General features: G+C 34.0%; 1 protein-coding gene across 7 annotated transcripts in view; it reads right to left on the bottom strand.

Moving 5' to 3' along the window:
- LOC142344731 (potassium channel subfamily T member 1-like) overlaps positions 1-17,481 on the bottom strand; it is a 179,492-nt gene that overhangs the window by 105,475 nt on the left and 56,536 nt on the right. The window contains exon 1 of one of the 7 annotated variants that reach the window (XM_075396622.1): positions 12,816-13,272. The exons of the other annotated variants lie outside the window; for them this stretch is intronic. Coding sequence (XP_075252737.1) covers positions 12,816-12,964 — 149 coding nt within the window. The 5' untranslated portion in view covers positions 12,965-13,272. Of the gene's footprint in view, positions 1-12,815; positions 13,273-17,481 lie in introns of those variants that run through there. 7 annotated transcript variants of the gene reach the window in all.

Consider the following 17,481-nt stretch of genomic DNA (forward strand, 5'->3'; position numbering starts at 1 on the left):
TCAAAGGAGGTACACCGTTGACCGGTACATGGTTGAACTCAATTATTTTTTCTAAATGGGAGTATTTATGTCGCAAATTTTGCTGAGTTCTGTTTAATAAACAAACTTTTTTGATGAGACGCACAACACGTGTAATTTTTCTGAAATTCATACCCCTTTTAACTCTAAAAATAAGTTAGTTTTAAATGTCAAAAACGAATGTTTTTTGTCAAAGTTTCATTTCTAATTTAAGATAAGGCTGCAAAAAGAGGCACAGATGCTCTTTCAGTTTTCGGCAAGATTGTACTAAAAATTATAATCGATTGGTTTGTTTCATCAAATCATACATCAAAGAAGCGGTGCCTATAGATATTTCAATCGAATATCAAACCACAATTTATTTCATATTGAGTGGAACAAAAATGGGATCTTTTCTGTTTTGCAAACACGCCTGTCTATTTTTTTCGCTCCTCAGTTACAAATTATATGTTGTTATATAGAATGTTACTTTGTAAAAAACAGTAAGTGCGCCTAGGGGCGTAAAACATAAGTTCAGTAAGGTGGAGGGGGCTAAGCAGTATAGATCCCAAAAAAGCAGCATTTGAACAAAATAAAAAATTTGCTAAGGGAACACAATCGGAAAAGGTTCGCCAATAGGTTTCACGAAGATAATGTCTGCCTTCGACTCTCATGATGACCATAATGAGTGTATTTTGCAACAGTAAGTTAAAAAATTGTATTTCATCACAGGGCCCAGTGTCCGAAAATTGAGAACACATACTCGATTTTGTGGAGGTCTTCAACAACACATGTTTTCAGAATAGAGTTGTAAGCGTGTGTGGAAACTAGCGACACTAGGCTAAATCAGACAAGATTTGCTTTAAATTACGCCTATCTCACGGAAAGAGAATCTAATTACTGAAATGAAAGAAGGCTTACTAGGTGAATAGTTTCGGAAATGTCACTCTGAATACTAATTGTAAGGACACGAATAAAGTTTTTGTTTTCTGTAATACACTGAACGACATTGAACAAACGGAAAGAATTTAGCATCTGGGATTGACTAGCAACAAAATTCAAAGTAACTCAAAATTCCTCTATAAAACTTTCGCATGATCGCTTTTCAGCATTGCTGACGAATAAGGAATAAAACTGACTCAACTTTTTTTTATTAAATTTGGATTAGTAGAATTTTTTATAGCTAACTATAGGCCCGAATAGTGCTCAAAGAAAAAACTGCAAAACAAAATTTCATTTTTTGACGCCAATTAAGACAACTGATGGCTAAAATTTTCAAAGGAGGTACACCGTTGACCTGCACACGGTTGAACGCAAATATTTTTTCTAAATGGGAGTATTTATGTCGAAAATTTTGCTGAGTTCTGTTTAATAAACAAACTTTATTGACGAGGAGAAAAACAAGTGTAACTTCTGATAATTTCAAACTCCTCCTAACACTAAAAATATGTTCGTATTAACTGTCATTATAGAACGTTTTTGTCACAGTTTCATTTTTAAATTAAGAGTAGGCTGCCAAAAGAGGAATAGATGTTCTTTCATTTTTCTCAAAGAAGCGTTGTATATGGACATTTCAATCGAATATCAAACAACAATTTATTTCAAATTGTGTGAAACGAAAATGGGATCTATTCTGTTTTGCAAACACGCCAGGTGTTTTTTACGCCCCCAGTTACAAATTATATGTGGTTATATAGAATGTTACTTTGTAAAAAACAGGAAGTGCGCCTAGGGGCGTAAAATATAAGTTCAGTAAGGTGGAGGGGGCTAAGCAGAAGACATCCCAAAAGAGCAGCAATTGAACAAAATAAAAAAAATTGCAAAGGAACACAAACGGAAAAGATCCGCCAATTGGTTTCACGAGGATAATGTCTGCCTTCGACTCTCATGATGACCATTATGAGTGTTTTTTGCAACAGTAAGTTAAAAAAGTTGTATTTCATCACAGGGCCCAGTGTCCGAAAATTGAGAACACATACTCGATTTTGTGGAGGTCTTCAACAACACATGTTTTCAGAATAGAGTTGTAAGCGTGTGTGGAAACTAGCGACACTAGGCTAAATCAGACAAGATTTGCTTTAAATTACGCCTATCTCACGGAAAGAGAATCTAATTACTGAAATGAAAGAAGGCTTACTAGGTGAATAGTTTCGGAAATGTCACTCTGAATACTAATTGTAAGGACACGAATAAAGTTTTTGTTTTCTGTAATACACTGAACGACATTGAACAAACGGAAAGAATTTAGCATCTGGGATTGACTAGCAACAAAATTCAAAGTAACTCAAAATTCCTCTATAAAACTTTCGCATGATCGCTTTTCAGCATTGCTGACGAATAAGGAATAAAACTGACTCAACTTTTTTTATTAAATGTGGATTAGTAGAATTTTTTATAGCTAACTATAGGCCCGAATAGTGCTCAAAGAAAAAACTGCAAAACAAAATTTCATTTTTTGACGCCAATTAAGACAACTGATGGCTAAAATTTTCAAAGGAGGTACACCGTTGACCTGCACACGGTTGCACGTTGACCTGCAAACGCAAATATTTTTTCTAAATGGGAGTATTTATGTCGAAAATTTTGCTGAGTTCTGTTTAATAAACAAACTTTATTGACGAGACGAAAAACACGTGTAACTTCTGATAATTTCAAACCCCTCCTAACACTAAAAATATGTTCGTATTAACTGTCATTATAGAACGTTTTTGTCACAGTTTCATTTTCAAATTAAGAGTAGGCTGCCAAAAGAGGAATAGATGTTCTTTCATTTTTCTCAAAGAAGCGTTGTATATGGACATTTCAATCGAATATCAAACACCAATTTATTTCAAATTGAGTGAAACGAAAATGGGATCTATTCTGTTTTGCAAACACCCCTGGTGTTTTTACGCCCCCAGTTACAAATTAAATGTGGTTATATAGAATGTTACTTTGTAAGTGACCCTAGGGGCGTAAAATATAAGTTCAGTAAGGTGGAGGGGGCTAAGCAGAATACATCCCAAAAAAGCAGCATTTGAACAAAATAAAAAAATTGCAAAGGCAACACAAACGGAAAAGTACCGCCAATTGGTTTCACGAGGATAAGGTCTGCCTTCGACTCTCATGATGACTCAAAAAATTGTATTTCATCACAGGAGCAGTGTCCAAAAATTGAATACCCATACTTAGGCTAATTCAGACAAGATTGGCTTTAATTTACGCCTATCTCACAATAAGAGTATCTAATTACGGAAATAAAAGAAACCCTACTAGGTGAATAGTTTCGGAAATGTCACTCACAATACTAATTGTAAGGACTAGAATTAAGTTTTTGCTTTCTGTATTACACTTAACGACATTGAACAAACGAAAGAATTAAGCAAAGGGGATTGACAGAATTAAGCAATGGGGATTGACTAGCAACAAACTTCAGATTAACTCAAAAATTTCCTTGAAATCATTTACATGATCGCTTTTGAGCATTGCTGACGAATAAGGAATAAAATTGATTCAACTGTTTTTTTTTCTAAAGGTGAATTAATAGAATTTTTTATAGCCAACTATAGGCCCGAAAAGTGCTCATAGAAAAAACTGCAAATAAAAATTTCTGTTTTTGATGCCAAACAAGACAAATAATGCCTAAGTTTTCATAGGAGGCACACCTTTGACCGGTACATGTTGAGTTCAACTATTTTTTCTAAATGTGAGAATTTATGTCAAAAATTCTGATGAATTCTGTTCAAGAAAATCAAACCTTTTAGATGAGACGAATATTAAGTGTAATTTACGATAATTTCATGCCCCTCCTAACAATAAAAATCAGTTCATATTAACTGTCATTATAGAATGTTTTTGTCAAATTTATACAATAAAAGTTAGGCTGCAAAAATCGAGGTACAGATGTTCTTTCAGCTTTCGGCAAGATTGTTCTAAAAAAGATAATTAAATGGTTTGCTTCATCAAATCATATTTCAAAGAAAGCGGTACCTATAGACATTTCAATCGAACATCAAACTACAGTTTATTTCAGATTGAGTGCAACAAAAATGGGATCTATTCTGTTTTGCAACCTCCCCCCGTGTTTTTTACGCACCCAGTTACAATTTTTATTTTGTTATATAGAAGGTTACTTTGTACAAAATAGCACGTGCGCCTGGGGGCGTGAAAAATATAAGCTTACTAAGGTGGAGGGGGGCCAAACAGAATAGATCCCAAAAGAGCAGGTGAACAAAATAAAAAAAATCAAAGGGAATACAAACGGAAAAGATCCGCCAATTGGTTTCACCAGGATAATGACTGCCTTCGACTCTCATGAAAATTGAAGCTTTAAGTTAATAAAGTTATATGTCAACACAACGCCCAGGGTCCGAAAATTGAGAAAACATGGTCAATTTTGTAGAGCCCTTCCACAACAAATGTTTTCAGATTAGAGTTGTAAGCGTGTGTGGAAACTAGCAACACTTGGCTAATTCAGACCAAATTTGCTTCAAATTACGCTTTTCTGGCGGATAGAGTATGTAATTACCGAAATGAAAGAAAGCCTACTAAGTGAATAGTTTCAGAAATGTTATTCTCAATACTAAATGTAAGGACACGAATTAAGTTTTTGTTCTCTGTAATACACTGAACGATATTGAACGAACAGAAGGAATTAAACAGAGGAGATTACTAGCAATAAAATCCAAAATAGCTAAAAATTTCGCTTGAAAATGTTCCCTCGATAGTCTTTGAGCATTGCTGACGAATAAGGAATAAAATTGATTCAACTACATTTTTCTAAATGAGAATTAATAAAAATTTTTATAGGTAACTATAGGCCCGAATAGTGCTCAGAGAATAAACTGCACAGCAAAACTTTTGTTGTTTGATGCAAAACAAGACAAATGGTGCCTAATTTTTCATAAGAGGTACACCGTTGACCGGTACATGGTTGAATTCAACTATTTTTTCTAAATGTGAAAATTTATGTCAAAAATTTTTGATGAATTCTGTTCAAAAAAAACAAACCTTTAGATGAGACGCGCAACACGTGCAATTAACGACAATTTCGTGCTTTTCCTAACAAAAAAAATAGGTTCATATTGACTGTCATTATTGAATGTTTTTGTCAAAGTTTCATTTTTAAATTATGAGCAGGCCGCAAAAAGAAATACAGATGTTCTTTCAGTTTTCGGCAAGATTGTTCTAATAAAGATATAGATATTTCATAGATTTTTCAATTGAATATCAAACCACAATTTATTTCAAAGTGAGTGGAACGAAAATGCGATCCATTCTGCTTTGCCAACACGCCTGATGTTTTTATCGCCCCCAGTTACAAATTATATGTTGCTAAATAGGATGTTACTATGTAAAAAAAGGTAAGTGCGCCTGGGGCCTATAATTATAAGCTCAGTAAAGCGGAGGGGCCAAAACAGAATAGATTTTAAAAAAAGCAGCATTTCAAGAAAATAAAAAAACGAGGCAATGGGAACACAAATGGTACAAAGCCACCAATTGGTTTTACCACAATAATTTCTGCCTTCGACTCTCATGATCATCATTATTAAAACATCTTGCAGCAGTAATTTAATAGATTTATATTTCATCACAAGGCTAGTGTCCGAAAATTGATAACACATACTCGATTTTGTAGAGCTCTTTGACAACACATGTTTTCAGGTTAGAATTGGAAGCGTGTGTGGAAACTAGCGACACTAGGCTAATTCAGACCAAATTTGCTTCAATTTACAACTTTCTCATGGATAGAATATCTATATACCTAAATGAAAAAAAGCCTACTAGGTGAATAGATTCAGAAATGTCACTCTGAATACTATTTGTAAGGACACGAATTGAGTTATTGTTTTCTGTAACACACTGAACGACATTGAACAAACAGAAAGAATTAAGCATTTGGGATTGACTAGCAACAAAATTCAGAGTAACTCAAAAATTACCTTGAAAACGATCACATGATCGCTTTTGAGCATTGCCGACGAATAAGGAATAAAATCTATTCAACTGTTTTTTTCTAAATGTGATTTAATAGAATTTTTTATAGCTAACTATAGGCCCGAATAGTGCTCAGAGAATAAACTGCACAGCAAAATTTTTGTTGTTTGATGCAAAACAAGACAAGTGGTGCCTAAGTTTTCATAAGAGGTAAACCGTTGACCGGTACATGGTTGAATTCAACTATTTTTTCTGAATGTGAAAATTTATGTCAAAAAATTTTGATGAACTCTGTTCAAAAAAACAAACCTTTAGATGAGACGCGCAACACGTGCATTTAAAGATAATTGATAATTTCGTGCTTTTTCTAACAAAAAAATAAGTTCATATTGACTGTCATTATTGAATGTTTTTGTCGAAGTTTCATTTTTAAATTATGAGCAGGCCGCAAAAAGAAATACAGATGTTCTTTCAGTTTTCGGCAAGATTGTTCTAAAAAAGATATAGATATTTCATAGATTTTTCAATTGAATATCAAACCACAATTTATTTCAAATTGAGTGGAACAAAAATGCGATCCATTCTGCTTTGCAAACACGCCTGAGGTTTTTTTCGCCCCCAGTTACAAATTATATGTTGCTAAATAGAAGGATACTATGTAAAAAAAGGTACGTGCGCCTGGGGCCTAAAAATATAAGCTCAGTAAAGCGGAGGGGCCAAAACAGAATAGATTTTAAAAAAGCAGCATTTCAAGAAAATAAAAAACGATGCAATGGGAACACAAATGGTACAAAGCCACCAATTGGTTTTACCACAATAATTTCTGCCTTCGACTCTCATGATCATCATTATTAAAATATCTTGCAGCAGTAAGTTAATAGATTTATATTTCATCACAAGGCTAGTGTCCGAAAATTGAGAACACATACTCGATTTTGTAGAGCTCTTTGACAACACATGTTTTCAGGTTAGAATTGGAAGCGTGTGTGGAAACTAGCGACACTAGGCTAATTCAGACCAAATTTGCTTTAATTTACAACTTTCTCATGGATAGAATATCTATATACCTAAATGAAAAAAAAGCCTACAAGGTGAATAGATTCAGAAATGTCACTCTGAATACTATTTGTAAGGACACGAATTGAGTTATTGTTTTCTGTAACACACTGAACGACATTGAACAAACAGAAAGAATTAAGTATTTGGGATTGACTAGCAACAAACTTCAGAGTAACTCAAAAATTACCTTGAAAACGATCACATGATCGCTTTTGAGCATTGCCGACGAATGAGGAATAAAATCGATTTAACTGTTTTTTTCTAAAATGTGATTTAATTGAATTTTTTATAGCTAACTATAGGCCCGAATAGTGCTCAGAGAATAAACTGCACAGCACAATTTTTGTTGTTTGATGCAAAACAAGACAAATGGTGCCTAAGTTTTCATAGGAGGTACACCGTTGACCGGTACATGGTTGAATTCAACTATTCTTTCTAAATGTGAAAATTTTTGTCAAAAATTTTTGATGAATTCTGTTCAAAAAAACAAACCTTTCAGATGAGACGCGCAACACTTGTAATTAACGATAATTTCGTGCTTTTCGTAACAATAAAAATATGTTCATATTGACTGTCATTATTGAATGTTTTTGTCACAGTTTCATTTTTAAATTATAAGCAGGCCGCAATAAGAAATACAGATGTTCTTTCAGTTTTCAGCGAGATTGTTCTAATGAAGATATAGATATTTCATAGATATTTCAATTGAATATCAAACCACAATTTATTCCAAATTGAGTGGAACGAAAATGGGATCCATTCTGCTTTGCAAACACGCCTGATGTTTTTTTCGCCCCCAGTTACAAATTATATGTTGCTAAATAGAAGGATACTAATTAAAAAATGTACGTGCGCCTGGGGCCTAAAAATATAAGCTCAGTAAAGCGGAGGGGCCAAAACAGAATAGATCCCAAAAAAGCAGCCTTTCAAGAAAATAAAAAACGAGGCAATGGGAAAACAAATGGTACAAAGCCACCAATTGGTTTTATCACAATAATTTCTGCCTTTGACTCTCATGATCATCATTATTAAAATATCTTGCAGCAGTAAGTTAATAAAATTATATTTCATCACAAGGCCTTATGTCCGAAAATTGAGAACACATACTCGATTTTGTAGAGCTCTTTGACAACACATGTTTTAAGGTTAGAATTGGAAGCGTGTGTGGAAACTAGCGACACTAGGCTAGTTCAGACAAAATTTGCTTTAATTTACAACTTTCTCATGGATAGAATATCTATATACCTAAATGAAAGAAAACCTACTAGGTGAATAGATTCAGAAATGTCACTCTGAATACTATTTGTAAGGACACGAATTGAGTTATTGTTTTCTGTAACACACTGAACGACATTGAACAAACAGAAAGAATTAAGCATTTGGGATTGACTAGCAACAAACTTCAGAGTAACTCAAAAATTACCTTGAAAACGATCACATGATCGCTTTTGAGCATTGCCGAAGAATAAGGAATAAAATCGATTCAACTGTTTTTTTCTAAATGTGATTTAATTGAATTTTTTATAGCTAACTATAGGCCCGAATAGTGCTCAGAGAATAAACTGCACAGCACAATTTTTGTTGTTTGATGCAAAACAAGACAAATGGTGCCTAAGTTTTCATAGGAGGTACACCGTTGACCGGTACATGGTTGAATTCAACTACTCTTTCTAAATGTGAAAATTTATGTCAAAAATTTTTGATGAATTCTGTTCAAAAAAACAAACCTTTCAGATGAGACGCGCACCACTTGTAATTAACGATAATTTCGTGCTTTTCGTAACAATAAAAATAAGTTCATATTGACTGTCATTATTGAATGTTTTTGTCACAGTTTCATTTTTAAATTATAAGCAGGACGCAATAAGAAATACAGATGTTCTTTCAGTTTTCAGCGAGATTGTTCTAATGAAGATATAGATATTTCATAGATATTTCAATTGAATATCAAACCACAATTTATTCCAAATTGAGTGGAACGAAAATGGGATCCATTCTGCTTTGCAAACACGCCTGATGTTTTTTTCGCCCCAGTTACAAATTATATGTTGCTAAATAGAAGGATACTATTTAAAAAATGTACGTGCGCCTGGGGCCTAAAAATATAAGCTCAGTAAAGCGGAGGGGCCAAAACAGAATAGATCCCAAAAAAGCAGCATTTCAAGAAAATAAAAAACGAGGCAATGGGAACACAAATGGTACAAAGCCACCAATTGGTTTTATCACAATAATTTCTGCCTTTGATTCTCATGATCATCATTATTAAAATATCTTGCAGCAGTAAGTTAATAAATTATATTTCATCACAAGGCCTTATTTCCGAAAATTGAGAACACATACTCGATTTTGTAGAGCTCTTTGACAACACATGTTTTAAGATTAGAATTGGAAGCGTGTGTGGAAACTAGCGACACTAGGCTAGTTCAGACAAAATTTGCTTTAATTTACAACTTTCTCATGGATAGAATATCTATATACCTAAATGAAAGAAAACCTACTAGGTGAATAGATTCAGAAATGTCAATCTGAATACTATTTGTAAGGACACGATTTAAGTTATTGTTTTCTGTAACACACTGAACGACATTGAACAAACAGAAAGAATTAAGCATTTGGGATTGACTAGCAAAAAACTTCAGAGCAACTCAAAAATTTCCTTGAAAACCTTCACAAGAGAGCTTTTGAGCATTGTCGACGAATAAGGAATAAAATCAATTCAACTATTTTTTTTCTAAATGTGAGTTAATAGAATTTTTTATAGCTAACTAAAGGCCCGAATAGTGCTCAGAGAATGAACTGCACAGCAAAATTTTTGTTGTTTGATGCAAAACAAGACAAATGGTGCCTAAGTTTTCATAGGAGGTACACCGTTGACCGGTGCCTGGTTGAATTCAACTATTCTTTCTAAATGTGAAAATTTATGTCAAAAATTTTTGGTGAATTCTGTTCAAAAAACCAAACCTTTCAGATGAGACGCGCAACACGTGTAATTAACGATAATTTCGTGCTTTTCCTAACAATAAAAATAAGTTCATGTTGACTGTCATTATTGAATGTTTTTGTCACAGTTTCACTTTTAAATTAAGAGAAGGCCGCAAAAAGAAATACAGATGTTCTTTCAGCTTTCGGCAAGATTGTTCTAATATAGATATAGATATTTCATAGATATTTCATTCGAATATCAAACCACAATTTATTTCAAATTGAGTGGAACGAAAATGGGATCAATTCTGCTTTGAAAACACGCCTGGTGTTTTTTTTCGCCCCCCGTTACAAATTATATGTTGTTATATAGAAGGTTACTATGTAAGAAAAGGTACGTGCGCCTGGGGGCCTAATATATAGGATCATTAAAGTGGAGGGGCCAAAACAGAATAGATCTCAAAAAAGCAGCATTTCAAGAAAATAATAAACGAGGCAATGGGAACACAAAGGGTAAAAAGCCACCAATTGGTTTTACCACAATAATTTCTGCCTTCGACTCTCATGATAACCGTTATTAAAATATCTTGCAGCAGCAGCAATCGTTCCCATGATGGCTTTTGAGCATTGTTGACGAATAAGGGATAAAATAGATTCAACTATTTTTTTCTAAATGGGAATTAATAGAATTTTTTATAGCTAACTATAGGCCCGCATAGAGCTCAGAGAATAAACCGCAAACTAATTTTTTTTGACGCCAAACAAGACAACTGATGCCTGAAGTTTTCAAAGGAGGTACACCGCTGACCGATACACGGGTGAATACTGAATGACAACCACAAATAAATTGCATTGATCTCCAAAATTTACTGCAAAGAAAACTGAACAGAAACGCACTGTACTTTACTCCCCTTTGTATAAAAATTGTTTGCTCTAATTGATTACTCGCTTACTTCTTCGGGTAGAAAATTTTTGTTTTTTTTTGCAAATCGACAAATTGTTTCTCGGCTTTGTTACTACTGTTACTACAAAATTTTTTAACATAATTGAGAATTTTATATATTTGTACATTTCAAAGGAATTTTGTTTTCTTTTAAAATTATTACGCTAATGGTAGGTCCCATTGGCTTTGGAATATTACGAAATTGAACCTTTTCATTGCTCTTAGTACAAGTTTATGGTTTCAACCGTTTTAACAGTTTCACTGGCATTTCTTGCAAATCTTAGTTTTGCCGGTGTTTCTCCTTCTTTTTGTAGCCGTATGACGTACACTGGATAATGACAAGTCTCAATTGCTTCATATGCAGATATAAATAAATAAATTTTTCAGTGATTTCACTTATTATCTAATGATGATAATCATTTTTGAAATCAATTGTTTTCAAAAATAGAAGCGTATTTCTGAACTTCGCACCTTTTTGCTCTGTTTGTTGACCTGTTACCCAGTCGCATTGAGAACAGGTCCCATATCTTTTCTCTTGAAGTAAAGGTTTTTTGTTTAGGTTTCATCTGATGGAGGGTTGATTTTGTTATAATTTTTTAAAAATATAGACATCGAGTTTTGGTCGTAATTAATGTTTGTTATTTAATTGTTATTATATTCTTTTCCACTAGTCCTATTAACGACAAGTTTTATCGGCCCTCTAGCGTGGCCTTATTGTATCCCATTATGGGTTATTGAGCGATCAGTATGTTTTTGAAACTTTTCTATCGGTTCATTATGTGGTAGCCAATTAAGTCAAGAATGTGGATGAGCGGGGTCGGAACATTATGTGCGTACGCACATTACCGAGCCTCCTTTTTCAAATATATCGTCAAATTTATGTATCAAAATTCTAATTAATTTTCATGTTCGCTTCGCCTGACTATTGTTTGCGTCATTCTGATAATGTCCTTTAATTCTGCCATTATTTCAGATGGATATGGGATAAATTTTGCAAAGTATATAACAGATCACAAGAGACAATTCATTGCCCGTGCTTTGTTGATGGGGCTAATTTTTGAACCGCCTCTTTGAAACATTGCCAGGAATCCAGTTTTTGACTTTTAAAATTTGCGCTTTTTTCTAGTTTAAACGAAAATTTGGTTTTATTGACTGTTCCGAGAACGTTGTCAATTCCAGTGATGTGATCTAATAACAAGTTTTTCGTAATAATAAATATGTCAGCAATTCAGTCTGGGTACCGTCTTTGTCTTACCACCAGATGTGGCTATTTTGGATGAATATCTTTTGCATTTTCGACCCTAAGGCTAACAAATTTTATACTGATTTTTTCTTGATCTGTTCTTGATTCGTTCCATTTACTGCCGGTAATGCGGCATTAAAGTTGCAGGCTATGTTGTATCTTATATTGATTTTCCGTAATATGTTATTGTGTTTAGCATTTGATGCCAGATGGAAACTTTCTGTCCATTTTTCCAGGGGAGTGGGGGATTCCTTGAACATAATGAGCTCAGACCCAATGGGCTCTTTTATTCTTCATTTGTAGGATCAGATCCTGCTGACTATAAGCCGTATTGTATAGCTGACAATAGGCCTGAATAGAACTGATAGATTCAACTCTATAAAAGGTAACTGTTATAATTTCAGGTCAAACTAGACAACTGGCGCAGAGAGTTTTCAACGTAGCAACGTCATTGGCCGGTAGACAGCTAGATGAAGGACATACACAATTAAACTGCATTGAACTACAATTTGTGCTGCAATTGAAACATAACAAAAACTCATTAAACGTCTTTGAGCAATAATAGTTTCTCATGATAATTGAGAGATTGTCAGGCACAAGTTAGCAAAAGAGTGTTCATTAGAAAAAATGTAAATTTTGTCGGAAAATTCATTGGTCAGCAATCATAAACACAAATTCCTAAGAGGTGTACGAAATTATTGGAAATGAGTTTATGACGTTGGTTGTGGTTCTTACCTTTCGTGAGGGGTGTATACATCAGTGTAGTTGATGAAGTGAATGTATGGAATTGTACTCCTCATTACTAACTCGTGTACTGTAGGCATTGTCTTGTTACAACGACCACCTCTTCTTAATCCAAGTTTGAAAGGGAGGAACTTTGTCATTGTAATAATGAAAGATTTGAAAAAAAAACACTTGCTTTTAGATAACAAACAGTAAAGAACAAGCAAAAGAAAAAACTATTATGCTAGCTTGTAAAAGATATTTCAGAATTATTTAACTCTGAAAAATTACAAAACTATTTTTCTTTTTGTAATATCTTAATAATAAATGCAGCACCAAAGTTCGTCAGAGCAATCTATTAACTACTTCGATAACAAGTAATCACAAACAAACATAAGCCATTTTTTCTAAAATCTATGAAATTAATATGATCGATCGTATTTTGATCGGCTAAAGTTCAAGCTCTAATCTTTTTCAGGTTCGAGAGATCAGTGTTGATTTGATGAAGCAACTATCAGCTAAGCAAATATAATTGGACAATTAAGATGTCAAATCAATTTTCAAAATCATTCTCTCTCTCTCTCTCTCTATCATAATATGCGTTTTGCTGTAACGGGGCTAATTTAAATTGAAAGGTGGCAGCCTGTTGTCTCTACCCAACGAACATTCTGTCTGAGTGCAAAATTTACAAGGGGCTGAGTATGTCATTTAAACTAGTTATGTTATCAGAAATAACTTGACTTTTGTTTTTGGAAATTGATCAAACTTTTCCTCCTGTTAATTTAAAACTTTGTCATCCACGTAAAGTTTTGAATTTGTTTTTAGCAGCTTTCGATCTGTAAATTTTTAAAATTTAATTAACGTCAGTAACAACAATACAAACACGCATCGAAGAAAATTGGATCCTTTAGTTGAGGTAAAACTGGTGAAAAAATTAACCAACGATATAGAAGTCTTTTTTAACAAAGCAAACCAACGTTTCGTTTTCTGCGCGGTTTGTTCATTTTACTGTTTGTCAATAAAGGCGTGAAGACGTTTTCCCCACTTTTAATGAACGCGTTTTCAATTGATATCAGCTCATTTTCCATAACTCCCGGGCTCCATGCAATAGATATTCTTAGACTGATATTCAAAGCAAGTTTTACAGTTGAGCGTTGAGTGTAAGCATAACACTTGGAGCAGAAAATCTTTACCCAGAGGCACAAAAATATTACAGTGCAAGTTTTATGTTTTGGCGACGGGCCGAATTAAATATTAATGACAAATTATAGCATTTTTATATGCTACCATAGACCGGAATGTGCCTTGTCAATACAGGGAATATGTCAGAGGGTCTAGACTGACCTTGTTAGTACAAATCGATACAAGTTATAACGTTAATCAATAAGTTTAAATATTTAAGGCTACGGACACACACAAAAACAGGGAAGAGTCTTCTTCAATAGAGGAAGTTGAATGTCATGCCTTCTTAGATAAATTTTATCAAATCAAACTCTTGGCTGCCGGTTTCCGAACTGAAGCACATGTTTATTAGACGGTAAAATTTGGACGGGTAAAATCTGTGAGTTTCAACACTGGTAACTCCGAAAACGTGTTTTTGTAGTTAGAATTTTGTGAAAATACTTCTAATTCGATAAATGACTAGAGCTTGCGCATGATGTTCTGACCTTTCTCATATCACGGCAGAAATCAACTTTAATTTTTCAGTTATCTCCTGCTCTTTAAAATGCGCCCCAAAACCACAAACGAAAAGCTGTGCATGCCCTCTAGAAAAACAAGCTCACAATATCAGTTTCGCCTTTAAAATAGTTCTCACAGATTTTAGTAACAAAACTTTTCAGCCGAGTTGTGCTATAGCTGTCTAGACTGTCGGGAATCAGATTGTATTGAATCAAAATGTTAAGCGCTCTGCGAATAGTGTTTGCTAAAGATTTATCCATAATTTTTGACCTCGCTTTTATCAAAGTGTAGAAACCTTTTTCAGACCTTCTAGTAGATCCAGTGGGCACTGGATTACCCTGTAGCAGTTTTCTACAGGATACATTAAGGTGCTGTAAAATAGATTCGTTCAGCAATTGGGTAAAAAACATGTCAAAGACGAATTTAATTTTGAACTTTTCAAATATATTGCCGACATGTTCATATTTTCTTTTAAAAAAGATAGTTCTAATAATTCTCTTTTGCATTGCGAAAACTTTATTCAATAAAGTTCGACTTGAGTTGCCATATACTAAGAGACCATACGAAATAAGAGGCTTTGCGTATGTTCTGTAGAACTGTAAAAGAGTAGATCAAGAGAAACAAGAACAAGCTTTGAACATCACTCCGTTGAATCTTGCTAGTTTTTTCAGCACTGTAGAAACATGAGTTTCAAAGGTAAGACTTTTGTCTATCCAAACACCTAGATACTTGAACTCCGACACAATTTCAAGTGATTGATCTTTCAGACCGAAAGTGTCATATGTATTTGTTTTCCCGAAGTTTAGTATTTAACATTTCGACGTGTTAATTGTGAGCTTGTTTTTGTTACACCAGTCATCTGCAATCCGTGTTGCAGTTTCAAGTTGTTTTATTGACGAAAGTTTTTTGCTACGAACGGTAACAGTAGTTTCATCGGCATAAAGTGTTGTTTCACTCCCTTTTAGTTGAAGGGGATAATCATTTATGAACAGTAGAAACAAAAGTGGACCTAGAATTGATTCTTGTGGCACACCACATGATACCTCTTGAAACTGTGAAGAAACTCCGTTTACGTGAAAATACTGTTTCCAATTTGGCAAATAAGATAATAAAAACTCTCTAGATTTGCCCCGAAAACCATATAACTCAAGTTTTTTTAATCAAGAGGCTATGCTTTATTGTATCAAAAGCCTTTTTGAGATCAATACAACAAGATGAGCCGTATTCACGTTTGTTAATAACATCTCTCATTATTTCAGTTGTTGAGATAATTGCATGAACACATAATCGCTTGGTGCAAAAACCAAACTGATGATCGTTCAAAAGTTTGTGTTTTCCTATAAACCTGAACATTCTTTTCGAACTCTTTGCTCCTTGCCGTGAGTAGGCTTATAGGGCGATAATTATTCGCATCATCAGGATCCCCACCTTTGAAGAGAGGGATTACTTTAGCTTTTTAAAAGAAATCAGGGAAATGTCCCTGCTCCATGCATTTGTTGAAGACGATTTCTAAATGTTGGCAGATGACTGGAGCCCCGGTTTTTATTAGATGAGGATTTAAGCCATCATGACAGTTTGATTTTTTGTTTTGCATTGTGTTTATTGTTTAAAAATTTCGTTGGTGTTAGTTTTAAACAAAAAAATGTTGATTGGTCTATTTGAGCCTTAACAAGTTTTGAACCAATGTTGGCGAAAAAGTTGTTAAGATTATCCGGACAGATAGTTATCTCTTGCTGTTTACAAGATCCGCAAAACTCATTAAAAACTTTAAACATTCCACCAGCAGAAGAGCATTTAGCAATTTTGGTATCATTAATTGAGCGTTTGGATTTACGGATTTCATTATTAAGCCGGTTTTTTACATACTTTAATTGTCGTGAAATTTCTTCTGAATTTTTTTAATCTGTTTATTTTTCAAAACATTCTTCTGAGCTATTAATCGCTTTATAACCCGATTATTCCAGTCTTGTTTTGAATTAGGAGTGCGTTTTACCAACGGACAGACATTGTCAAATGCTTTGACTAAAACAGCGCTAAATTGCTGGAGATAATTTTCAACATCAGAGTAGCTTACAGAAATTTTAGAAAGCTCATGATTCGCCTAAAACAACAATTTGCAGATATTTTCGTCTTTTTTCAAATATCTTAAGTCACGCGTTGACACAAACTTTGGACCATCCCTTGTTGCCCGTTGTATCGGTAGATCTGATAGTACACCGTGGTGAACACTTATGTGACACGTAACCGTGTCCACTTTACATAAAATATTGGAAAAACAATGGTCAATACATGTTGAAGTAGTTGCAGTTTCTCTTGTGGGTAAACTATTTTGCAACCTCAAATCCAACGAAGCCAGAAGATTTTCTTATGACAAAATGTTACTCTGACAACTAAGGGATAAAAAATCAAGATTGAAATCCCCTGGGACTAATAAATTTCCGCCTAAATTTGTTGCTTCAAACAACAATTTTTCAAGTTGTTCATAAAAATCGTGAAAACTGGTTGATGGTGGTCTGTAAACTATTACTAAATTTGAACAATGTGTTCCAAAATTGTTTTCAAACGACGCTGCGTGTATATGATACCTTCACGTATATAGCAACCAACACCCCCACCCAGGGTTTGTCCATTGGCGGTAACATTTTTACTATACCCATGTAGTTCATAAATATCGATTGAATCATTATCACTCAACCATATTTCACAGAGGGCAACAAGAGCTGGTTTTGTTTGAAACGACTCAATTAGTAGTTTAGGTTGGTCATAATGGCTTCTGAGGGATTGCACGTTTAGGAAAATCACTTTTTCCATTTTGAAGCCTCTTGTAGGCGATTTTGTGAAACTATTATAAACACAACAATTTGGCGAAAGAGAACAGAATGTTTGCAAAAGAAATACATAAATGTGCTAGAGAGTGAGAGTCACCAAAAAGCTAGGACTATTTTGCAGACTTTCTTAAAACTGATTTTGAGTTTCTAGAAGTCTATGATCTTTGCAG

This window comes from Convolutriloba macropyga, chromosome 8 (genome assembly GCF_964194025.1).
Source record: "Convolutriloba macropyga chromosome 8, txConMacr16.3, whole genome shotgun sequence".
In the NCBI taxonomy this organism is placed as follows: Eukaryota; Metazoa; Xenacoelomorpha; order Acoela; family Convolutidae; genus Convolutriloba; species Convolutriloba macropyga.